This window comes from Martes martes, assembly GCF_963455335.1.
Source record: "Martes martes genome assembly, chromosome: 1".
Classification (NCBI taxonomy): domain Eukaryota; kingdom Metazoa; phylum Chordata; class Mammalia; order Carnivora; family Mustelidae; genus Martes; species Martes martes.
Genome location: NC_137888.1, coordinates 54,997,150 through 55,021,930, shown reverse-complemented (window position 1 = coordinate 55,021,930; position 24,781 = coordinate 54,997,150). Strand labels below are relative to the sequence as shown.

Sequence of the window (24,781 nt, the reverse complement as noted above, 5' to 3'; positions counted from 1 at the left end):
GTTAGGGGCTCTGGATATCGTGAGGTGGGTCCCCCGATGGGCCGGTATGTATCCATCCAGGTGGTCGCTGTGGGCCCTTTCTACAGTCCATCGCTCAAGCCTGATTGCCAAAAAGTGGCCTTTATAGTTTTTAGTATATTTAGAGAATTATACAATCATCACTGCCATTTAATTTTTAGAATATTTTCATGATCCCAAAAAGAAATCTTGTACCCATTAGCAGTCACCCCTTCTCTCCCCTCTGACCTAGGTTATTTCTCTCTAGATTTGCCTATTCTGGCATTTCAGATAAATGGGATCATACAACATATGGCCTTTTGTGTCTAGCTTCTTTCACTTAGTATAATGTTTTGGGGCTCATTCATGTTGTAGCGTGTATCAGTACTTTATTGCTTTGTGTAGCTGAATAATATTCCATAGTATTGGATGCACCACATTTGTTGGGAGACATATGGATTGTTTGCAGGTTTTGGCTATTAGGAATAATGCCCACATGAAGACGCATGTGTAAGTTTCTGGGTAGGTGTACTAACTTCTCTGGGGTATGTTCCTAGTAGAATTGTTGGGTCTTTCGGTAACTTCTGTGTCTGGCATTACAAGGAACTGCCAAAATGTCTTCCAAAATGGCTGCATCACTTTACATTCCTGTCAACAATATAAAAGGGTTATAATTTCTCTATATCCTCACCAATGCATATTACTGTCTTTTAGATTATAACCGTTCTAGTGGGTTTAAAGTTGCATTTTATTTATTTATTTTTAATATATTTTTAAGGATTTTTATTTATTTATTTATTTGACAGAGACACAGCAAGAGAGAGAACCCAAGCAGGCGGAGAGAGAGAGGGAGAAACAGGCTTCCTGCTGAGCAGGGAGCCTGATGTGGGACTTGGTCCCAGAACCCTGGGATCATGACCTGAGCCGAAGGCAGATGCTTAATGACTGAGCCACCCAGATGCCCTGTAAAGTGGTATTTCTTTTTTAAGATTTTATTTATTTATTTGACATATAGAGATCACAAGTAGGCAGAGGCAGGCAGAGAGAGAGGAGGAAGCAGGATCCCTGTGGAGCAGAGAACCTGATGTGGAGCTGGGTCCCAGGACCCTAGGATTATGACCCAAGCTGAAGGCAAAGGCTTTAACCCCCTGAGCCACCCAGGTGCCCCTAAAGTGCTATTTTAATGTGATTTTTATTTGTATTTCCCTAATGAATGATATCATGCATCTTTTCACATGCTTACTGTAAGCTTACTGCTTACATTTGTGTATCTTCAGAGAAATGTCTAATTAAAGCCTTTATGCATTTTTAATTGGCTTATTGGTTTATTTGTTGTATTTTAAAAGTTCTTTATATATTTTGGATATATATATTTGGATATAAGTCCCTTATCAAATATATGATTTGTGAAGATTTTCTCCTAGTGTTGTCTTTTCACCTTTTTTTTTTTTTTTTAAGATTTTATTTCTTTGAAAGAGAGAGAGGGAGAATGCATGCTACAGAGTGAGCAGGAGGCAGGGACAAGAGGAGAGGGAGAGGGAGAAGCAGGGCAGGGAGCCTGACATGTGGGGCTCAATCCCAGGACCCTGAGATCATGACTTGAGTTGAAGGTAGATGCTTCATTGACTGAGTCACCCAGGGATCCCATCTTTTCACTTTCTTAATGGAATCCAACCCTATTTTATCAGGTCTCCAAATGAGAGGCTTTCTTGTCTAAGCCCGTGTTCCAAAACTGCTGTCTTTTCAGCAGTATTTAAGATGATTTATAAATATATTATGGCTAGACTTATGGTTTCCAAAAGAAATTAAAGAAGAAAAGCATGAAAGCCATAATATAATGATACAGAAAGAAGAGTCTAAAGGGGTTTGCTTTGTTTTGTTTGTCCTTCCACCATGTAATGAGGGTCCCACTCCCCTCTCCTCATCCTGTAACTCCCCAGCTCCAGGCGTCCTCCTCCTGACCTTAGAAGTAACAACACTTTCAATCACCACATGAACAGTCTTTGAAATGTTAACAGAGACAATGAAGCCAGTGGGCATACTTATGGAAGAGAGTAGGCAATGAAAGAAGAGAGAAAAACAGAATCAGAGCTAACGGGAGGTATTTAAAGACATAAGACACCCGATTAAGTTCTATATAAAAGGAGTCCTTGACATGTGGAAATTAAAGGGACTCAAAAGAAAACTGACTACTGTTGGAGCAATGACAAAGCAGATTGTGCGTAGGAATTTGATCAAGAATATGGAGAATGTGGGGCCACCTGGGTGGCTCAGTTGGTTAAGCATCTGACTCTCCATTTCAGCTCAGGTCATGATCTCAAGGTTGTGAGCTTGAGCCCTGCCACAAGTTCTGTGCTGACTGTGAAGCCTGCTTAGGATTCTCCCCCTCCCTCTGCCCACACTCACTCTCTCTCAAAATAAATAAATAAGGGGAACCTGGGTGGCTCAGTGGGTTAAAGCCTCTGCCTTTGGTTCAGGTCATGATCCCAGGGTCCTGGGATGGAGCCCCGCATTGGGCTCTTTGCTTGGCGGGGAGCCTGCTTCCCCCCCTCACCGCACCCCTCTGCCTACTTGTGGTCTCTGTCTGTCAAATAAATAAATAAAATCTTAAGACTAAATAAATAAATAAATAAACAAAACAAAACATATAGATAATGTGAGAGTTTTGGAAGAAGCCAAATGGGTTTAAATGGAGCCATCAGTTGATACCTATGTTTAGTAAACAAGGAAAAGGTCTATAGGAAATGGTATTAGGAAACTTGGAGAATAACTAAACAACTATTTGGTAGCAATGCATCCATATTAATCAAGAGATCAATATTTATTGAGTACCTACCATGTCCATCACATTATAATAGATGCTTTAGTAACTATAAAAGAAAACACCATCAAAACTCCTTCAGGTGTTTATAATCAAACTGAGAAATAGTCTGACATTGTTAATTATTGAAACATACACAAAAGCTTGTGTCAAGACAGTATGGGTTGTTTACATGGTAAAAGATTTTTTTAAATGAGCTAAGGGTGTTGGAGAAGGATTGAGAAAGAGGGTAGGTCTTGAACAAAGTCTGGAAGGATTTATCTGCCTCCTTGACCTTTCACTCAATATTCCTTCTTCTAAACCTTCTAAGCAGCAAGAGAGATGCCGAATTGTATGCCATATGGTGTGTGCCCTCAGAGACAACCAGTCGGTGAGGAGCCTCAGGACTAGAGCTCTGCAAGGCAGAATATTTTGATTCAAGAAAAACCTTTTCAAATTTCATCTTCAGGCAAGGTGTGATCATGGGCAGGAGAAACACCTGTCTGTTTCATTAGGATTGGTTAAACTTCTGGCCCCGTCCTCTCATGAGGCCTCCTTTTCTTGAATCTTTGAAGATTCTTTCCAATGCATGACAAAATGAAGGAACATAAAATAGGGGAATACATACGCAATTTTTCTCCTCTCTGCAGAGTCTAAGTGTCAAGGAGGACGAAATCCAGCAGATGAATCCCCCAAAGTTTGAAATGATTGAAGACCTAGCAATGCTGACTCATCTCAATGAGGCATCCGTGCTGCACACCCTGAAGCAGCGCTATGACCATTGGATGATCTATGTATGTACACATGCTTTACTGCTGAGGGATCACGCTGGCACTCACACTGGCAATGTCTCAGCCCTCTCTCAGATGATAGCTTGCTTGGAATCTAAGCAGACTCATGTGGGGATAATCCTTGAGGAATGCCCACCGAGAAGGGACCTTGCCTTCACATTTCCCCCAATTTTATTTTGTCAACATCTGTAGCCTGCCCCTAAGTTGTCAAGCTAAAGTAAAGTCATGAGGTTTGGAAGCTGATAGATTGGTGTCCAAATGCTAGTTTTGTCCCTGATTAGTTGTTAAGTTTCTTAACTTCTGAAGTCACCTTATCTATAAAGTGAGGTGAGACTGCTTGGCTCTCCAAGGTAGCCTGGAGGATGAAATCAGAGAATGTAAAGAACTCAGTGCAGTGCCTGTCACCCTGTTCATGCTCCGGAGAAGGAGTTACTGTTTTCAACACCATTACACTGGTGATGTTTGCTTAGGTTCTTTGATTTACTCAGATCCTATTCAACAGCAGCCCTGAGTAGATTGGGCCAAAATGATAGCATTTGGGCTGCACTGCTACCGAAGCCACGACATGTAGCCAACTTGTCCCTTGGCACTCTGACTTATATGACTATATTAGTTTCCCTAGGATGCTGTAACAAAATTACCACAAACCAGTTGGCTTAACAAGAGAAGTTTATTCAATCACAGTTCTAGAAGCCAGAAGTCTAAAATCAAATCAAATCAGCAGGGTCATACTCCTTCTGGAGTCTGTAGTGGAGAATCCTTACCCCTCGAAGCTTCTAGTGGCTGCTGGCATTCCTTGTGGTTGTACCGCTCCACTCTCTGCCTCTGCCTTTATATCCCTTTCCCTTCTGTGTGTCCATATTTTCTTCTCTCTGTGTGTCTTATAAAGACATCAGCCATTGGATTTAAGGCCCACCCACATATCATCTTGAGATCCTTAGCTTAATTATATTTGCAAAGATCCTTTTTCCAAATAAGTTTGGTTTTGGGGATTAGGACCTGAACGTGTCTTTTTGGGGGAGCCACAATTCAACCATTACGGTGACTGAGTGACCCAAATGAGCTATTCCCTCTCATTGCCTTAAAAATCAGGTTCCTAATCTTGCTGAAACACAAGCCACCTTCTGGCCTCAAATGCCCGATAACTGCTCAGCCTGCTGTTGGCGTCCTCCCTGTCTTCAAAAGGTGTGTGTGTCAGACATGTTAGTAGTTAGCGGGTCTCCCCGGGGAGAGGTAACCCCGGGTCCCAAGGCTCCTCTAACCTGGTTCTGTCTCTTCCCGTTATAGTCCCCTCTCTGTGAGCATCTGAGAGCTCTCCTCTTTTTAGGTCCTTTATGAGTAAATATTTCAGCAAACGTTATCTGGCAGTGAGAGAGCTGACAGACCTGGAAGTATTTCCAACCTGTTTTCTGAAATCTCCTCTGATTTTTCCTCAGACATATTCAGGTCTCTTCTGTGTGAGCATAAACCCTTACAAGTGGCTCCCAGTGTATCAGAAAGAAGTCGTGGCTGCCTACAAAGGGAAGAGGCGATCAGAAGCTCCCCCTCACATCTTCGCTGTGGCCGATAATGCCTTTCAGGATATGCTTCACAGTAAGTGGCTGCCCTACAAAATGAAAGGTAAAAATATCTGATCTACTTTCTTCTCTGTGTCACTAAGAGGCAGGTAGGCATTGTGAGCAGAGCGTGGCCTTTACAGTTACCTAATCACTTGAAGCCTCCATTTCTTTGGGATAAAACATGGGCAAAATAGAGCCTGCCTCCTAGGGTTCTGGAGATGATTAGCTCACACGTCAAATTAAGTGAGATAATGCATTGAAAGTGCTCAGCCCAGTGGCTGGCCCAGAGTAAGCCCCCTGTAGATGGCAGCTTTTATGACATCAAGCGCCCGCTAGAGTTTCTGGCACAAAGAAGTTTCTCTGTAGCTATTGTAACACCATGCTTCTTAAAAGGCTTAAAATGGCAAAAATGTCAACCATTAGTCAGTTATCATTTGTATTTGGAGCAAGGAAAATAGGCCTGAGATTTCTATGTTCTTATGAGTGACATACATAGGGGCAAGGGAAAAAAATCTCTTTTTACTCTGTGCTCTTTAAATGGTATTTTTTTATCCGACTGAGAGCAAATCCTTTTCCTGGTGTCTGACTTCAAACCGCAACCAAGGACATTTTGAATAAGTTTGCCAATACGTAGAAGCTCTGGCAGAAGAATGTTCTGACATTTTCTTTTCTTTTGTAGATCAGGAGAATCAGTCTGTACTTTTGACGTAAGTGTTTGCCTTGCCACCTCTTTCTGGCTAGCGGTGAGAGTTTCAATGGAAACAGATATCTACATTTCACTGGGAATAAAACATAAATTCACTATCTTTGAATTGTTTGCTCTTTAGATACAGAATACATTCTAGGCAAGAATAAGATAACTCAGGAAATTGTCATAACAATTTAGTCAGCGATTACTCCAGATATGGTACTAGGTAGGTTGCCCCCACCATCTTAGTAGATCTTTTAGAACTCATAGTGCACAAAGTGATCTTAGTCACTTTCTTGATGGAGAACTCCCTGTCAAAATAATCATTTTCAAAGGTCTGTGGACTGGCTAATTGGGCAGAGAGCCAGAAAGTTCAATGGGTATGACCATGGAACAATAACCTCCTGCCAGATTGGGGCAGACCAAGGTACTTTAAGTAGTAGGAACTAAAAGATGGTGACACTTGGAGCAGAAAAGGAGGGTAAAGACCAGTGATATTGTATTGTATCTGCTTTTGATGAGAAGAGCACTGGTTGACCAGATGAACTATCAGCATGGTGGCTGGGGAAGGGTGGGGAGGCTAAGATTCAAAAGGCAGTGAAATGCTAAAGTTCTTGGTCTTCCTAAGCAATGGTGTTGTCACCTCATGTCCTGGGCTCTCCATTGGCTTTAGTCATCTCAAGAAGGAAAAGAGTCTCAGAATCTTAGAGCTAGAAGGATAGTTAAGTGTTTAGGCCTTGCAGAGAGGATTGACTCTTTTCTGGAGTTTCATAGAGATAAAGGCAGGCCTTGATCCTATAATGCTTTGGGTGATAAGGCTAGCACCACTGTGTTCTTCCCACATCACAAAGTTAACTGGTTATCAAACGTAAAAGGGAACTCTAAAACCCAGCTGCCTGGTAGATTGATTGGTAAGCCCTCTTCTCAGGGAGAAGGTTGGACCTAGCCATGTCGTAGCCTTAATATGTGGAAATCCCTGCAACAGCTGGTAAAGAGGAGACCTGTCTTTAATTAATAGAGAAACTCCTCAGTTTTTTGTTAACCAGACCATGAAAAGCAGTCTTCCAGTTTTTATAAAATCTTTAATCTTTCTGTACTGAGTTTTGATGTTTGTTCATGCTGTTTCTCCAGCCTGAGATAGTCCTTCCCTGTCACCCAATTGATTAAATATCTACATCTCTTTAATCAAGTTTCCTCTCCAGTTCCATTTTTCCATAAAATTTTTCCTTCTTGTCTTAGCCTATATGGTTAAAATGATTTAACTTTTCACTGTATTTATAATCCAAACCAGTTAACTGTATCATTGAATTTCTCATCGCAGAGGAGAATCTGGTGCTGGAAAGACTGTGAACACCAAACATATCATCCAGTATTTTGCCACCATAGCAACCACGGGTGAATCAAGGGAAAAGCTGGTAAGTGCTCATATATCTTGGCAGGAGAGGTGAGGTAGTCCTATCCTGATCATGGAGGCTCTGCCTTGACCACTTTTGGGGGAGAAAAGAGGAGACAAGAGCCATAGAGCAATTAGAAAATTATAGAAAAGGGGTTTTTTTCCCCCATCTTTGCCTCTTGAGAGGATCACCAAGTGCTTCAAACCAATAACCCCCAAACATGAAATCACATAATTTGTTTCAGATTTGCTTCAAGGGCTATTTAGGCTGATCTTTGTTGATTGTACCCTCTGAGAATTACACTTAAGATCCAAGCCATCTTCCCTAAAGGCTAGAGTCATCAGTGCCTTGAATGGCCACTTTTGATATTTCTGAATCCCTTTAGCTACTATGAGATGTCAGACTTCCACAGATAAGTACCGGTAGAAGTCTTCTTCCTTTACCACTAACTCCTGGATCAAATCCCAAAGGCCTGATGGGCATTACCTCAATGTTAATCACATTCCAGGTTCTACTTATCTTCCCTCTCTATTTAATTACTTTTATCTTTGGTGATTTTTAATTTAGCTTACTTTGTTTAGCTCCATTAACAGGTTGATGGGTTTTATGATAATTTGAGAGTAACTAGACCGTGAGAATTGGTATGCAAAAATAAAATTAGATAATGCTGAGTGAGACTCAAAATCAATGAGTTATTGAGCTGTTAGAGAGCCTCTCATCTTTCTATGTCTGGCATTGTTATTTTGCTTTTTAAAATTCAATCCTGGATGCTCCCTGCTGTTTTTGCCAAGAAGTATATCAAAATAGCAACCTGGTCCAATTTTCAAGCCACGAAAAGTTTCCCAACCACCACATTCCTGAATTTGATTGATTTCTTTAGGTATCATTGAACTCTATTATTCACTAGATATTACTTCATTTCTGTGTGCATTTTAGGTTGTTCAGTGTGTGTTTGTTCTAGCCATTGAGCCTTATGATAATACATGACACAATACATAATACAATACATGAGAAACTTTGCTCCTTTAGCCCTTTTACCTATTTATAGTAGACCCATACGATGTAGAAGGGATGTGATATTTGTAGTTTTATATATATACTTTTTTTTTTTTTTGAGAGCAAGAGAGTGTGTGTGCACATGAGAAGGAGAGGGAGGGAGAGGAAGCAGGGCTCAATCTTACCACCTGAGCTAAAATCAAGAGTGGGACACTTAACCAACTGAGCCACACGAGTGCCCCTAAGTTTATAAATTCTTGAATACTATATACTAAGTAATCCCTTCCATGAAATGGATCTTTGATGTTGAGTGGAAAACAACATAGCCACATTGCAATGGGGATGCTGAGTGCTCATTAAGACTTACTCTGTGGAGGTGACCTGCTGAGCACACACAATTCAAATTCAAAATGAATACCATCACTGACTCCCTGCTTGGCATGGACCACTGGATTACTTAGGAATCATAATAAGGAAAAATATAATTTAATAATGCCAAGAATCTGCTGTATTACCTTAGGATAAATTTCCAGGTGTAAGAATTAGATGGGATGAGAGGGAGATAAACAATGGGGAAAATATAAGGCATGAAGTCTTTCTGGAAATAGGCTATAGTATTGATTGATTGATTGATGGTAGATATTTAGTTCCTTTCCCCACTTAGGCCAATTCCAACCAAAAGAGAAGCATTGCAAATAAATGAGCTCCCACATATATTCACAGGGGCATTGTATGTTAAGACAGTTTTCAGTCATCTATTTTTCTGAGTTCTGATTCCAAAGTAACATTGTATAAACAAAATTTGGAAACAGCTTTTGGCTACTATTTATCCAAAGCAAGAATGGGGTCAGATCTAGGGATGGAGGGCTTACCACATTACAGAATTTTACTAAAAACTTTATCTGCTGTATTTCTCTTACTTGTACCTCAGGGGACTTTAGAAGATCAAATCAAGCAAGTGCATCCTATTTTGGAAGCATTTGGAAATGCCAAAACCCTGAGAAATGACAACTCGTCTCGTTTTGTAAGTAATGTGATTGAACAGCATATCAGAGTCTCTAATTTTTAAGTAAATGGTAAAATTCAGGTCTGAGCACATAGATGTAAAAAAATTTCTCAGACATCAAAGAGGTCTAACATTGTTAGATTGTTTGAAAAAGAAAGAGATCAGTTTTGTTATTAAGAAATTAAAACTATATATAAATATGTACCAGGGAAGCTTCTATCGTTTAGTCAATTTCAGGAAGACAGTATTTAATAATTGGTAATATTAACAATATTTAATAGTTTCAATTTCCTTTCTACTCCTGGTAGAGAAGCTCACCCAGCAAATTCTAATAATGCTTTATATTGTATTATATTTTACAGATTTGAAAGTACTTTCTCCTTCATAATTTCCTATACTCCTTATAACTGGTCAATGTAGTAAGCACTTCCTCATTCACTTAATACAATTATTGTTTCTATTCTTGCTTATGGCTCCCCTACCTCTGCATATTTTCTACTGGGGAATTTTTTTTTTTTTTTTTTTTGCAGGAAGAAAACATTTTTAAAAAATCGCTTTTGATAACTGCAATCCCAGGATAGAGGAAGAATTTGAATTTCAAACCTTACTTTCACAAAGCCATTTTATGACAAAAATGAGTGGCAAGCAGCCACTCTATAATTTACAAGGAAATTCGCAGAAGGCTTCCCATTTGAATCTTTGGGCACAATTAAATAACAGCCTCATGGTGAGGTGGTTGGGTTCAGTCCAGGGCCTTTGTACTGCCCTGCCTGTTCCTACACCTGCTTGTGAGGGTACTTACACACGCGTGTCTGTGTGTATGGTTCCCATTCCCCTATATTTGCTAACTTAATGGCTCAATCCCCCTGTTTGTCACCACTCTCCTTCCCTTGCGTGGCTGTGGTCCCCCCTACCTACTTCCTTGCAGGGGTGACCTTTACCAGCCTGTCATCCCCTGGCACTGTCCTCCTCATCCTGCCAGCCCCAGCTGACACCGACTGCCTCCTTAGCTGCCCCTGGCTTCTGACGCGGGCTCTGTCTCCTTGGGCAGCCTTTCTGTCCCACAGATCCTGTCTTATGGCTTTTCATGAGAAGAAAGGAAAGGAGCCCCATCTATTATTTATGCCAAAGCCGTGTTTTAAAACAGAAATCTGATCACATCTGCATAAAATCTCCCACTGTCTTCTGAGAACACATAAATAATATTAAACCCTACTCCTTCCTGTGGCCTGTAGGACTTAGTGATAGGGTGACTGGGGCCTAACTCTCGGACTCTTGTATTTTGCCCCTTTTACTCACTGAACTCCTGCACAGCTGTCTTTTCTTTAGGATTCAAGGATCACCAAACGTTCCTTTGTGTTTCTTTGTTAATGCCATCGCATTAGCTGCTTACACCTAGAATCTAGAAGAGTAGGGACCACACCTGTTTTTTTCTTCATGTGATATGTCCAAGTCCTAGTAGGTTTCCTGGATGGTAGTAGGTTTTCAGTGAATGTTTACTGAATAAATGAAAGAATATGCTGAACAGATAATTGCTTTTTGTCCTTTTTTAGGTAAGAACGCTGAGGCCCAGAGAGATTCAATAATACACATAAGAACACACAGCTAGAAGTCGGCAGGTCTGACACTAGAATCCAGGGCCCCTGCCAGTTCTGGTGATCATTCTGGCTTCCTCCTAGCATTAACTGATGCCATCTCAGGCCCATGCTGCATTTTTCTTTTAACTTTGAACTAGTCACTTTGGGAGTAACGCGTATAAGAAAGCCGTTGCAACTGTTCGGAATGTTTCCATAGGAGACTGTGTTTTATGTCCCCCCCAGGGCAAATTCATCAGGATGCACTTTGGTGCCAGAGGCAAGCTGTCCTCTGTAGACATCGATATTTGTAAGTAGCCACTGCACTATTGGATTACTTTTCTTCTAAGTTTTGCGGCAATACCTAAATAGGAAGCTTTATCCTTTTCTCATCCCACAGATTTGCTTGAAAAATCCCGAGTGATTTTCCAGCAGCCCGGAGAGAGGAACTACCACATATTCTATCAAATTCTGTCTGGAAAAAAAGACCTTTGTGGTAAGTGTGTTATTCTGGAGCTGAGGGATATTGTAAAACAAGAGACAGAAGTCAGATTCTCAGACCTGGGAAAGTGTTGTTTAGTAAGTCTCTTGAGAACTCAGTTTATTTATCCTAAAAAGTAAACAATTATTAAACCAATTATAAAACCAGTGTTCTATAATTTTTTTTAAAAGATTTTATTTATTTATTTATTTGACAGAGAGAGAGAGAGATCACAAGCAGGCATAGAGGCAGGCAGAGGTGTGGGGGAAGCAGGCTCCCTACCCAGCAGAGAGCCCGATGCGGGGCTCGATCCCAGGACCCTGAGACCATGACCTGAGCCGAAGGCAGAGGCTTAACCCACTGAGCCACCCAGGTGCCCCAAGTGTTATATAATTTTATATTGCTAGAGAGTAAATGTTTTCCCAATTTGGTAGTGTTTGGAAGTGGACAGGATGCCTAGAAGGTATAAATGAAAGTGTGTGTGTGTGTGTGTGTGTGTGTGTGTGAGAGAGAGAGAGAGAAAGAGGGAGAGAGAGACAGAGAGACAGAGAGAGACAGAGAGGGGATGTGTGTAAAAAATTTAGGTAATTTAAGGCCTTCAATGATTAGAAAATTAGAACCCCATGGGCGGTATAGACAAAAGGCCAGAAGTGGGAGTTTTATAAAGAAGGGAGGTTTGGGGTTGGGATATGAAGGATGGGAGGGGGATTTAACCAGAGTAATGAGTGGAGGGTATTTCCTATGAGAGAACAGTGGGTACAGGGGCAGGAAAAGGCAGGACAAGATCGGGGAGCAGAGACATCAGGTTGACTGGAAGAAAGGATTTGCATAGAGGAATAGTAGAGATGTTATCCTGATGGTTTCTGAACTCAAGGAGTTGGGGGTGGTGTACATATGTTATGGGTTGGGGTAATAGGAGCTCATGATTTGCTGAGGGCAGTGACAGTTAAGCTGATATGGTGGGCAGGATGGATGGGAGGCCAAGATCCTAGAGGGAAGGGACTATAGCAGTCCTAGTATAAGATCACAAGGCATTGTGTAAGGTTGTGTCTGTGGGAATGGGAGAAAGGGGATGGATTCATAGAAGAATAGACAGGTCTTAGCAATGGCTGAATGCAGGAATGAGGGAGTGGTGAGCCAAAAATATTCCCAAGTTTTATGATTTGACCAGGATAAAGGTAGTACCATGAAGAGAAAGAAAAGTAACTAATGGGCCAAGAGAATAAACTTCCTATAGTCACTCAGTCTTTATTGTGTGACTGCTGCATGTGTACAAGGCACTGCTTTTTTAAGCATGGGGTTTGAAAAATAAGACAGACAGGTCCCTGCCCTCATAGGCTTATATTATAGTATGGGAGGTAAGTAATAAACAAGTAAATGAAGACATATATAATTTGAGCGAATGGTAGGTCTACAAAAAAAAAAAATAGGGTGAGAAAACAGTGAATTTGGGCTTGGTAGGGTAGTGGGTGGTTATATTTTAGATAGACTGGTCAGGCAAGACCTCTCTGGGAAGACAGTATTTTTGCAGACACCTGAATGAGTAAGCGAGTGAGCAGGCAAGATTTTTTGGAATAAAGTTCCAGGAAGAGCGAACAGTGAGTGCAAAGGCCCCAAGGCAGCAATGCATTTATTTTATTTTTGAGATTGCAAAATGGCCATTGCAGTTGACAGAAAGAGGAAAGAAGAAAGTAACATAGGGAAGAGGTGGGCAGGACCTGATCAAGCAGCACCTTGCAGCCTGAGGCAGAGTATGGGAAGTCATTGGAAGGGAAGAATGAGAATCTGATTGGATTGCAAAGGTCTTGCATATGAACTAAACCACTGAGGACAAGGACACTCCCACAGGAGTGGTTGTGGGATGAGATCAAAGATCCAGGTGGAAAAAAAAAAAGAATCCAGGTGAGCAAATGAGTGGGCAGTGAATTCCCCCAGCCTCCTATGCTAGGCTCAGTGTGTCAGTCATACCCTTAGTGGTGTTTTGATTGCACAGTCTTCAAATTCAAAGTGCCCTCACCGAATGGGGCAAGCTCTGCAAACTGGACAATTATTTCTGGCACAGGTGCAGCGGGTGATACAAACGCAGCTGCAGTTCTCCTTCCGCTTTCCCTCCACCTAATGTGGAACAGATTTTTTTTTTTCTGCATCTTCCTCTGATTAGCCCTGCCATATCTAACATTCTTAGCACTGATTTCTCTGCTGTGCAAGCCATCTGACACATAGGGTCCAATGTGGGTACCAGCAGGGACAGTACAATTTGGGGGAGCATCTCTGTTTACAACTAGAACTGTCCGAAGGCTCTGTGGTCTGCAGTGGAAAACGCAGGCTCATCTTGAATTCATTGATCTTGCTGAGTCTTTGGGGGCTGCAGAGATTGATTCCTGCACGAAGACTGACATCTGGTGGTCCAAATTGGGTATTGTCAGTCCATTTGTTCTGGGCAGCACTGGCCATTCTTGGGGACATTTTAGAATTTGAGTTCTTTTTATTCATGTTTGCCAAAGGAGAGTTTCAGAGTGTCCTGAGGATTGTTACAAGAGGACATACCTTAGCAACAAAAGGATTATGTCCAAATTTCCAACAACAGAAGCACTTGTCAGTACCACAAAAGAACCGTGTATGGAAAATCAGTCGGGAGGCTGGCCACCCACCAAAGGAGCTGAGGAATGGGGTGAAGTGTTATCCCAGAGTCAGCTCCCAACTAGTCTCTACATGGTCTGAAACATCCCTCCTCCCCTCCCCTCTCACTTTACACTGACCCTTGGTCAAGGCATGGCTAAAACCTACTTCCTCAGAAACCTGAGATATGGCTCCTTGAAATTCTTGTTCTTAATGCCAGCTGGATGGGTTGGTCCTGCATATACCTTCCTATTTTTCTTCTGTTCTGTGTCTAGTTTTTTCTGTTTATTGTACCCATTGCTACTATTCAACTGGTGCATGAACTCTAGGGTGAGGGGTCAGAAAACACCACCTTGTCTCTTAGAATCTTTGACATTTTGTCTACTGCCCTGGGGGCTCACTTTGGTACATATCAGCCATGCATAAGGGTGCCAAGAGGGGCACCCAACCTGTCTACTAGGGGCCTGAAGGCCTCTGGGGAAAGAAACTGTCATCGTCTGGACCTCCTATTCTGGAGCATATTAAGTTTTACTCCCCTGGCCCATTAGGTTTCTCTTGAACTGGTCTCCTATCTTCATTCCCTTTCTCCCCACTGGTTGTTAGGAGGAAAAAGATGTGTGTGTGGTGGTGGTGCAGATTGTGCCCTGCCTGACTCCAGAGAGTGCTGTTCAAACTGTAGACTGTGTGGATGATTCTTTGTGGAGTTGGGCAGTGTACAACCTCTTCAGCTGTCCATGGCAGTGTGAGAAACAGGTAATGATGGTTGATGCGGCATAGTGGTACTAGCTACAGGACTTTGTGATTTTAAGGGGTTTGTTGTTGTTGTTGTTGTTTTGGTCCAGTGTCAGCTTTGCTTCTTTTCATAGTGAACTCAGCTGAGTCTTGGAGAACACTCATCTATGGTGAAAGTAAAATTCACTGTCAGGAAGACATGTAAAACAAATCCTTGAATGATAAAATACTCATTCTTAAAGGCTTCTTTGCATCTCCTCCTGAAGAGTGGAATCTAGAAATGAACTTGTATGAAGGTTGAGACCTGAATTTTTTGAAGTTGTGAAACAACTGAATTTACCTTTAGCATCATCTTGCACCTCCTCTTTATGCTGTCCCCAGCCTTCCTGACAAGGTTCCCTCCCCCCTTTCTCCACATGCCCACAGCCTGGTCAACAATCTTCTGTGTGGGCCTTATCTGACCTAGATAGTCTCCCTGGCCCTCATAGTGTCTCACATAGTATTCACTATTTGTTTGCCTTTAAAAAAAAAAAAAAAAATCTCTCAGGGCCATTCCTCTGATAGAAATGAAATTAATTAAATAAAGGAATCTCTGTTTACATGATACTCTGAGGTGACCTCAAGACTTAACACAATTAAATTTCATTTTTCCTGGAAAATAAATTTTTATAAGACCTAGTGGGGAAGACATTTTGAGCTAAAGGCCTTTCAGAGTCCCTCAAACACTCATGCGTGTGGTCTGTACGTTTCTAAGAGCTACCACTTCAAATTGACTACGGCTGCTGCCGTGAATGGTTAGGTCAGTGCATCAGCCATATTTCTGGTTAGTGAAATAAAGGAGAAGCCCATTAGGTGTCCTTTATGACTTCTTTGTTTTGGTTTGGTTTTTTTTTTCCTTTATGACTCCTTGAAATGATGTGTCTGGAAGCAGGGAGGTGGAGTGGGAGGAGTGTGTGTGTAGCATGTGGGCCCTTCATGGCGCCTTACTCCCGCCCCCTCCTGAATGTTGACTCTTTCCTCCTCCTGGTCTGGTAGACCTCGGACACAAGGTGGTCTTTCTGCTGTGTTTCCCATAGTGTTTGTCCAATTGTTGGGCCTGCTTGGATGCGAGGAAGACCCTCATTCTATTGGCAAAGGAGGAAAGAAATTCCCATCATAGTTACAAACACGGGTTTGAGTAGGTAGCTAGCTTAGTCTAACAGAAATACTAGAAACTATGTTCTAAATTCAACTGATCATTAATTTGGGACTGGCCAAGTAGTGAGACTTTCTAGGTTTCTATTTTCCTATATTCTACATACAGAAAATAATGTCAAATATAGCACCTTTCATCAAAATGACCAGAATGAAAATGATCAAAAATGAGATAATGAGAAGTGATGACAAAAATGACATAAAATGAAAAGGATATGAATGATTATAATTTAAAGTGATCCAACTGGTAATTCTTGGAAAAACAATTTTAGAAGGTAGTTTGGTGTGTGTGTGTGTGTGTGTGTGTGTGTGTGGTTTTTTGTTTGCTTGTTTTGTGTTTTGTTTTGGTATGAAATGAGACATCCAACAGAAACATCCTCTCACCCTAAAACACTTAGCATTTCCTGCACTAGTTAGGTGTGTGATTCCTGAAGCCTCCTTGAGGGAAAAGACCATGTTATCTTTATATCTTTACCTCCTCTTCATATCATATACCTATTGTAGAGAAAAAAGATTAATTTGAAAGACATGGAAATGATGTCCATATTTGAGGTGTGAGAGGACAAGATTTCATGGCACCCGCAAGTGTAGCTTGAGTACGGTGGTGACATTCACCAGCATATGGAACCACAGAAGAGGCATAGCTTCAGGGCAGACATGGAAAAACGTCATAGATTCAATTTTGGTAATGTTGGATTTGAGCTACTTATGGCTGTCTGCACTGAAACGTCTAGTGGGAAGTTGGAGCTGTAGGTCGGGAGCTCAGAAAATATAGATTTGAGAGACATCAGTAAAGCCATGAATGAGCGTTGCAGAATATATAAACATTTCTTGACCTTGAAAGGCATGACAGAATTTGACACCACTGATTACTCCCTCCTCCTTGAGAATCTCTCCTCTTGGCTTCTAGCACAACACCCTCCCTTGTTTCTCCCCTAAATCTTTGGGTATTTCCCTGTCAGTCTTTCTCTTTCATCTGGCCCTGTAACTTTAGAGTGCCCTGGGCTCAGTCCTTGCATCTATCTCGTGGTGACCTCATTCAACAACGGGTAGCTTTAAAGATCGTTTCCATCCGATAACTTCCACGGTTCTATCACAAGTCCAGAGTCTCTCCAGAATTCCAGACTCCTAGCTAACTGACTCCTCTATGTCTCTACTTGGTTTGGAGAAGAACCAAATTATATGAATGACTTACAATGGAATTTACTTGTGACTGATTTTTTTTCCTATGGTACCACTATATTTTGAGGATTTTGCACAATGTAAAATAACAGAATCATAGATTGTTATGGTTTAGGCTGTAGATACTGTAAAAACTATGGGTTTTAAATGTTTAAGGGGAATTCCTATGGAAAAGAGAAACCCGTAGAAGAACTCTTAACAAGGTTAATATGCATGTCCAAAGTCTTTTGCTATTTCAGTGTGTCAATTTCCTTTTAGTTTACACAAAAATAAAACACTTTAAAAGAAAAAAATTTCTAGAAATTCTTAAGATGGAATTCTACAGTATATACTCTTCTTGTCTGACTTATTTCACTCAGCATAATTATTTTGAGATTTCCATGTTGTAGCATATATTTATGATAACATCTTAAATTTAATGTGCCTAAGACCTGCTCTTGAACTCATCTGTTTCTCCCACCTTATTCTCATCTGTTCCATCTACTTTAAAACTCCACACTCCGAGCACTTCCTTACCATTGCTCCTATTAGTACGCTGGTCAAATACCATCATCTCGCTCCTGGATTTTTTATTTTTTTTAAGATTTTACTTATTTATTTGGTAGAGAGAGAGCGAAAGTGAGCACACATGCAGGGGTAGCAGCAGGCAGAGGGAGAAGCAGGCTCCACGCTGAGCAGGGGGTTGATGTGGGTCTCAGTCTCAGGTCCCCGGGGATCATGACCTGAGCTGAAGGCAGAGGCTTAAATGACGGAGCCACCCAGGTGCCTCTCTCGTGGATTATTTAACAGTCTCCTACCAGATATTTCTGCTTCCATCCTTGTTCTCTCTGTCTTTAATACAGCAGCCATGGTAAATTAAAAAAAAAAAAAAAATCAAGGACACCTGGGTGGCTCAGTGGGTTAAGCCTCTGCCTTCAGCTCAGGTCATGATCTCAGGGTCCCGCATTGGGCTCTCTGCTCAGCAGGGAGCCTGCTTCCCCCTCTCTCTCTGCCTACCTCTCTGCCTACTTATGATCATGCTCTCTCTGTCGAATAAATAAATAAAATCTTTAAAAAAAATCAGATTATGTCATTCCTCTGCTCAAAAACCTTCAACAGCTTCCTATCTTACATAGACATAAATGTCCAAATCCTCACCTTGGCCTGTGAGGAGCTATGATCTATCTCCTCTTTATGCCTCTCTGACCTCATAACGTACTACCACTTACTTCCTTAATTTGCCTCTTGAGCCACTCAAAATGCCAGGAAAACCTCTACCTCGGGGCCTTTGCATTTGTTTTTCTTTGTCTGGAGCATTTCCCCCCACTTATTTTCCCCCTCAACTCTTGCAGGTCTTTATTGAAATGTCACCTTATAGAGGCTTTCCCTGACCACTCTATTGAAAACTGTAGCTCTGTATCACCAACACTTTTTTGTTTTTAAGATTTTATTTTTAAGTAAACTCTACACCCAACATGGGGCTCGAACTCACAACCCTGAGATCTAGAGCTGCAGGCTCCACTTACTGAGCCGGCCAGGTACCCCTATATTGCCGATACACTTTATCCCCTTTCCCTGCTATTTTTTTCCATGGCACTTATTAACATTGTACATTTCATGTCTTTTCATACATTTTACTTATTTTTAAAATTTCTGTCTCCTGCTGTTAGAATAGAAGCTTCATGGGGACAGGAGATTTCCCCATCCCACTGACGGATCTCTAAAACTTACGCTAATGCCTGGCACATTGCTAGAGCTCAACAAATGTTTCTTGATAGAAAGTGAGGCATGAGAAAGAACACAAAGAGATTCTTGGGAATTATGACCATTTTAGGGACATTTAAATCCTCATTCAAATAAGGCTTTGAGGATTATATTTCTATTAAATATATATGCTGTATATCTAGTACTTGCCTTCAACCTGATCTCCTTTGGGCTAGCCCGATTTCTTTTTAGTTTTTAACTTTTTTATAAAACAGCCTCATTGAAGTGTTGTCGATATAAATGTAAATGCTGACATATGCAGGAGACCATTACAGCCATCAAGATAACGCACGGATCTGTTCAAAAGTTTTCTCCTGTTCTTTTGTAACTCCACCTCTGTCCTTTCTCACTTGTCTGAGGCTTCCCCTCCCCACCCAGCCCCTTGGCAACCACTAACATGCTTCCTGTCGCTATAGATCTGACAGCATTTTCTCGAATTTTGTAAGATGGAATCACACAGTGTATACACTTTTTCGTCCGGCTTATTTCACTCCGCATGATTATTTGGAGATTCTTCCATCCTCTAGCATATATCCACAGTTCCGTCCTTTGTTTGCTGACCAATAATCTGTTGTACGGACACACAGGAGTTTGTTAACTCTTGATGGACACTCGGGTTGTTTCCAAACAGAGCTGCCCCGAACACTGGGGAAGTGCATTCTGTTTCTGAGATCTGGGGTCGAGGATAGCAGCTTCACTTCACTGAGTGATAAATACAAAAATCAAATGGGCTCAAAGAAACTTCCCAGGGAGCCAGTGTGAGGCATTAAGCGGTTAATAGGATTTGGCTAATGTCCCTTGCTGATCGGTGCTGACAGCCTGCCTTAGCTTCCGCCTGCATTATGTTTCCTGACTAAGTGAATCACGTCAGGAGCCTTAGACACATTGGGCGCAGCACTGAACACAGAGGCTGATTTATGGATTCCTTGAAAGACAGCCTCAGCCTCCGCTAATAGGGAGGACGTGATAAGGCAGGATACATTGCTGGTGTTCCCGGGGCGCTCAACCCCAGGGACTGCCCACTTCCTAGACTTTGAAACTCAGTCCTGTTATATTTATGATTTTACAAAACATTTTTTGTCCTCTGCCCTCAACCGTGTATCTAGGCCAAATTCCCATTTTCAAAGTTTTGCCAACATGCATTATCTGTTTTATTCACACCCATTCAAGCTGTTGCGATTGACTCTGTGTTAGGATTTGGTCTGCGTGGTCTTCCCTCGGGAGGCATTAACACATGACTGACAAGTTAATAGAGGGCAAAATTTGATTGCAGAGGTTTGGCTGTAGAATATGGATTTTATTTTGGCTTGTTTACAAGTGTGCTATCAGCTGTAAGAGTAAACTGTGAATATAGGTCAATTATTTTCTGAAGCCTTGCAGATTTCTTTAACTGTTTAACTGAAGGTTTTCCCACTGCAGACATGCTCCTGGTGTCTGAAAATCCCTCTGACTTTCCCTTTTGCTCTCATGGAGTCATTGCTGTGGACAGCCAGGATGATGCTGAAGAACTGCTGGCCACTGATGTAAGGCTTGTTAATTACCAGCGCAAAGTTTGGGCATGACAGTGAGAAATGGCAGCATTTCAGATCCTTCCTCTTAAGGGTCCTGGAAAAGTCACTTTCTTTTTTGGGGGGGTGGAGGGTACAAGGAGCTCCTCTAGGTCTGTGTCCGTTCTGAGTTTACTTACTTACTGTAAAAGTGCACATGGTGAGTTTGGTAACTTTAGAACGTCTGGAAAGATAGGAAGACATTTCAACTCAATAGCAACCACTGTTTTTATTTGGTATAGGTCTTTATAGTCTTTGTTCTTTTTTCTTCCTTTTTGGGTTGCTACTATATAGTTGGTTTGGTGTTTTTTTTTTTTTTTTTTTTTTAATAAAAAGACCACAATCACACTGCATATAGTATTCGGTATACAGTTTGCTTTTTTGATTAATCCTATAATATAAGCATTTTCAGGTTATTATTATTCAGGTTATACAAACTCTTCATAAACATTTAAATGAATACTTAATATTTTACCAGACATTTGTCCTATAATGTAGTCACTGTAGTTAGCCATTCTCCTATTGTTAGACTCAAAGATTTTGTTTTGTTTTCTACTGTGGTAAATATCTTTGTAGGTAAATGCTTTTTCCGTATATTAGATTCTCCTTATGCTACATTCCCCAGAGTGAAATTACTAGGCAAGGATTATGAATTTTTTATAGTCTCCTGATACATATGCTAAATTAACCACTAGAAAGATTGCACCAATGTCTACCCTCTGGGAGTGTGTGAGAACACACATCCCGTCACTTCTGCTTCTTAGGGTGTGGTTCTTCTGTGCCATGATGTTTTTCTTTTCTGAAACACTTCCCTCTGCCAGTCTTTGAATAAATTTGGGGGGATATATGGGAGCCCCCCAGATAAGCAACCCATCCGATATTGGTGCTACTTCCTGCCATAACGATGAAAGGCAAAATAATTTACCTCATAGAGCCAGCTAATGATCAACGGCTGGAAGGGAGAGGAGGGGAGCAGGACGTCCAAGGAAAGTTCTAAAACTACTGGAAGTTAAACAAGCCTTCCTAATTCTCGTTTAAAGGGATAAGCAGACTGCGGGTGACCAAGTGCCAACAGAGCCGATTTGCATTGCTTTGAACAGAGCTGTCACACCTCGGGGCTGTGGCGATCTGTTTCATTCCCTCTGACAGCCCGTGGAGTGTAGGGAGGTGTGACACACAGCGGGGGTGAGGTGCTGACTGCAGCCATTAGGCAAATGAAGACATGGCCATCTGTTTCTCTTTTTACAGCGGGCCATGGACATCTTGGGCTTTCTTCCTGATGAGAAGCATGGATCCTATAAACTCATTGGAGCCATCATGCACTTTGGAAACATGAAATTTAAACAGAATCCCAGAGAAGAGCGAGTGGAGGCAGATGGCACAGAAAGTAAGAATTACTCTGAGGCCATGGCACAGACTCTTCAGTTCCCGGACCCCAGGCTTGCTTCCCTTTCCTTGTAGTTACCTCCCCTCTTGTTTTTTTGAAAATGATGAAACTGATCAGCAACCTCCCTTGATGGCAGCTTCTCAAAATTATTCTCTGAACCACCATTCTGATACATAATTCTTGTATCTCAGAATGAGAAGCATTCCTTAATTATTGACAGTGCCAGTAAATTTGCCAAACGTGGGTATTATAGGCTTGATGATGAGGAGAGAGCCTTGCTGTCAGCACAAAGCCCGCTGAGAAAAGCAGAGAAAGGAGCAAATTCCCAGAAGATGTATTTAAGGGACATAATGGAGGTGTGGACAAAGATCTTTAGAATTCCAAGGATAGAGTTTCCATTGGGTTGAGACCACAACGGCTTCATCTGCCTTTGTTTTTTATTCACATGAAAATATCTATAGTCTTGCCTGCTTACTAGAAGATTTGAGTCCTCTTACAATGAATGATCTGTCTAAAATGAACATTAAAATAGAAAATCACAATTATAAAAAGAAGGAAGTATAGTTATTATAATTATTTCATTCAATGTTAAAATTCCTAGCTACTAAAACACAAGGAGGAAACCCATTCATTCAAATCTTTCAACAAATAATTTTAACTTAATTTAATTTTAATTTTTAATTTAATTAAATTTAATTTTAATTTAATGATTTTTAAAAATTTTATATTTTCAGTTGTAAAAATATATATACACATATATGTATGTTGTACATATATATACACATATACGCATGTTTATATATATACATACACACACAAATATATATGTGTGTGTGTGTATATATATATACACACACACATATATATATATATATATACAGGTTACCATTTTAACTGTTTTTAAGTGTGTAGTTCAGTGATATTAAGGACATTCACAGTGTTGTGCAAACATCACCAGTATCCATCTCCAGAACCTTTTCATCATCCCAAGCTGAAACTCTGTACCTATTAATAACTCCCTATTACCCCCTTTACCTCACCCCTCTCAACCATTATTCTGCTTTTTGTCTCTATGAATTTGCCTACTCTATGAATTACATGGTATCTCATGTAAGTATTTGTCCTTCTATGTCTGGCTTATTTCACTTAGCATAATGTCTTCAAGGTATGTCAGAATTCCATTCCTTTCTAAAGCTGAATAATATTCCAGTGTATGTATAGTTCACATTTTATTTATCCATTTATGGACACTTGTGTTGCTTCTACCTTTCATTACTGTGATTAATGCTGTTGTGAACATTGATGTTTAAATATCTATTCAAGTCCCCACATTCAGTTCTTTTATATGTGCCCAGAGATGGACTTGCTGGATTAAATGGTAAATGTATGTTAAATTTTTTTTTGAGGAATTGTACCATACTATTTGCCATAGTGGCTGCATCATTTTACATTCCCACCAGCAATGCATAATGATATCAATTTCTCCACATATTCATCAACATTTACCATTTCCTATTAAAAAATTTTTGTAGTAGCCATCCTAATGGGTTTAAGGTAGTACCTCGTGGTTTTGGTTTGCATTTCCTAGTGATCAGTGATGTTGAGTATTTTTTCATGTGTGTATAGGCCATTTATATATCTTCTCTGGAAAAATATCAATATCAAGTAGTTTGTTCATTTTTTAATTGGGTTGCTTGTTTTTTTTGTTTTTTGTTGTTTTTTTTTTTATTGTTCATCAAGTTATTTTTGAGGTCAGTGCACAGGACTGGCACTATTCTGGTGCTGGGGATATATCTGAGACCATATCATCCCTGTCTTGACTGCCTAATGTGGGAGGTAAATAGTATACATAAACAGACAAATACACATGAAATCATCATGTAAAAAATAAAGCAGAGCAGAAGAATAAAGGATAATAGGGGTTAGGGGGTTCTTGTAGATAGAGCGGCAGAAAATCCCCTCAGGGAAGAGAACACTTGAGCACAGATGAGAATGAAGTAAAGGACCTGTGAGTTATATAAACCTCTTCTATATTAACATATTAAAATATGCTTTTGTGACATCTTATTTGTTGCTTTATTTTGGGGTTTTTGTCTTTCTTTTTCTTTTCCCACCCTTTGAAATAGTTTTTTGAGGAATTGTTTTCATTAAGAAAGCTAGGAATGCTTATGTATCGGAAAATACATGTAAGAAAGCGATGCACTTGATGTCATCCAATCTCCCCGGTGGTTCCTTCCCAGAGTCTTTGCTGGAGCATCCTCATCTTTCCCACTTCTAACTGCTGTTGGGATGGTGGGATCCATTCTTGAATCTTTTCTCTGCCCATTTCCTAGGTTATCATCTCAAACTCAACATGCGTAGAATTGAACTCTTCACCTCACTCTGCCCCTGCTACCAACTCTTCACTTCTCAGTCTTTAGTAAATGTCAACTGGATTCTCTCAGTTGCCCTGACTCTTAGCATCATCCTGAACTCCTTTGTCTCTGCCTTGCTGTGTCTACCTTTAAATATATATAAAACTCATCACTACTTACACACCAAGACCATGTCCAATGCTACCATCTAGCTTGAGCCATTGTTTCTTACCAGATTATTGCAGTAGCTTCTTTATTGGTCTCCCTATCTTCACCCTTGCCTTATTACTGATAGTTCTGCACAGAACAGCCAGTGGTGATCCTTTCATGGGTCAGTTCATGTCTTCTCCTCACTCTAGACTCATCAATAGCTCCCATCTTACTTAAATACCAAGTCCTTTTTTTTTTTTTTAAGATTTATTTATTTGTGTGTGTGTGTGTGTGTGTGTGTGTGTGTGTGTGTGTGTGTGTACACAAGCCATGGGAGGTACAGAGGTAGAGGGAGAGAGAGAATCATCAAGCAGACCCCATGCTGAGTGCAGAGCCCAGTGAGGGACTTAATCCCAGGACCCTGGGATCATGACCTGAGCCAGAACTAAGAGTTGGGTGCTCAACTGACTGACTTACCCAGGCACTCTTAAACCCCACGTTCTCATCATAGCCTCCTTGTCTTCTGTGATACTTCTTAAATCTCTCTAATCCTATCTCCTACTGTGATATTGTGATTTATAATAAAA

General features: G+C 40.8%; 1 protein-coding gene across 1 annotated transcript in view; it reads left to right on the top strand.

The window, feature by feature from the left end:
- Positions 1 to 24,781, top strand: part of MYH15 (myosin heavy chain 15) — a gene marked incomplete at both ends in the record, with an annotated part of 154,377 nt that overhangs the window by 6,789 nt on the left and 122,807 nt on the right. Inside the window, 9 exons of the mRNA XM_080799011.1 lie at positions 3,448 to 3,591; positions 5,025 to 5,181; positions 5,827 to 5,854; positions 7,157 to 7,250; positions 9,157 to 9,249; positions 11,052 to 11,115; positions 11,206 to 11,301; positions 20,176 to 20,279; positions 21,552 to 21,690. Coding sequence (XP_080655137.1) covers positions 3,448 to 3,591; positions 5,025 to 5,181; positions 5,827 to 5,854; positions 7,157 to 7,250; positions 9,157 to 9,249; positions 11,052 to 11,115; positions 11,206 to 11,301; positions 20,176 to 20,279; positions 21,552 to 21,690 — 919 coding nt within the window. The remainder of the gene's footprint in view (positions 1 to 3,447; positions 3,592 to 5,024; positions 5,182 to 5,826; positions 5,855 to 7,156; positions 7,251 to 9,156; positions 9,250 to 11,051; positions 11,116 to 11,205; positions 11,302 to 20,175; positions 20,280 to 21,551; positions 21,691 to 24,781) is intronic.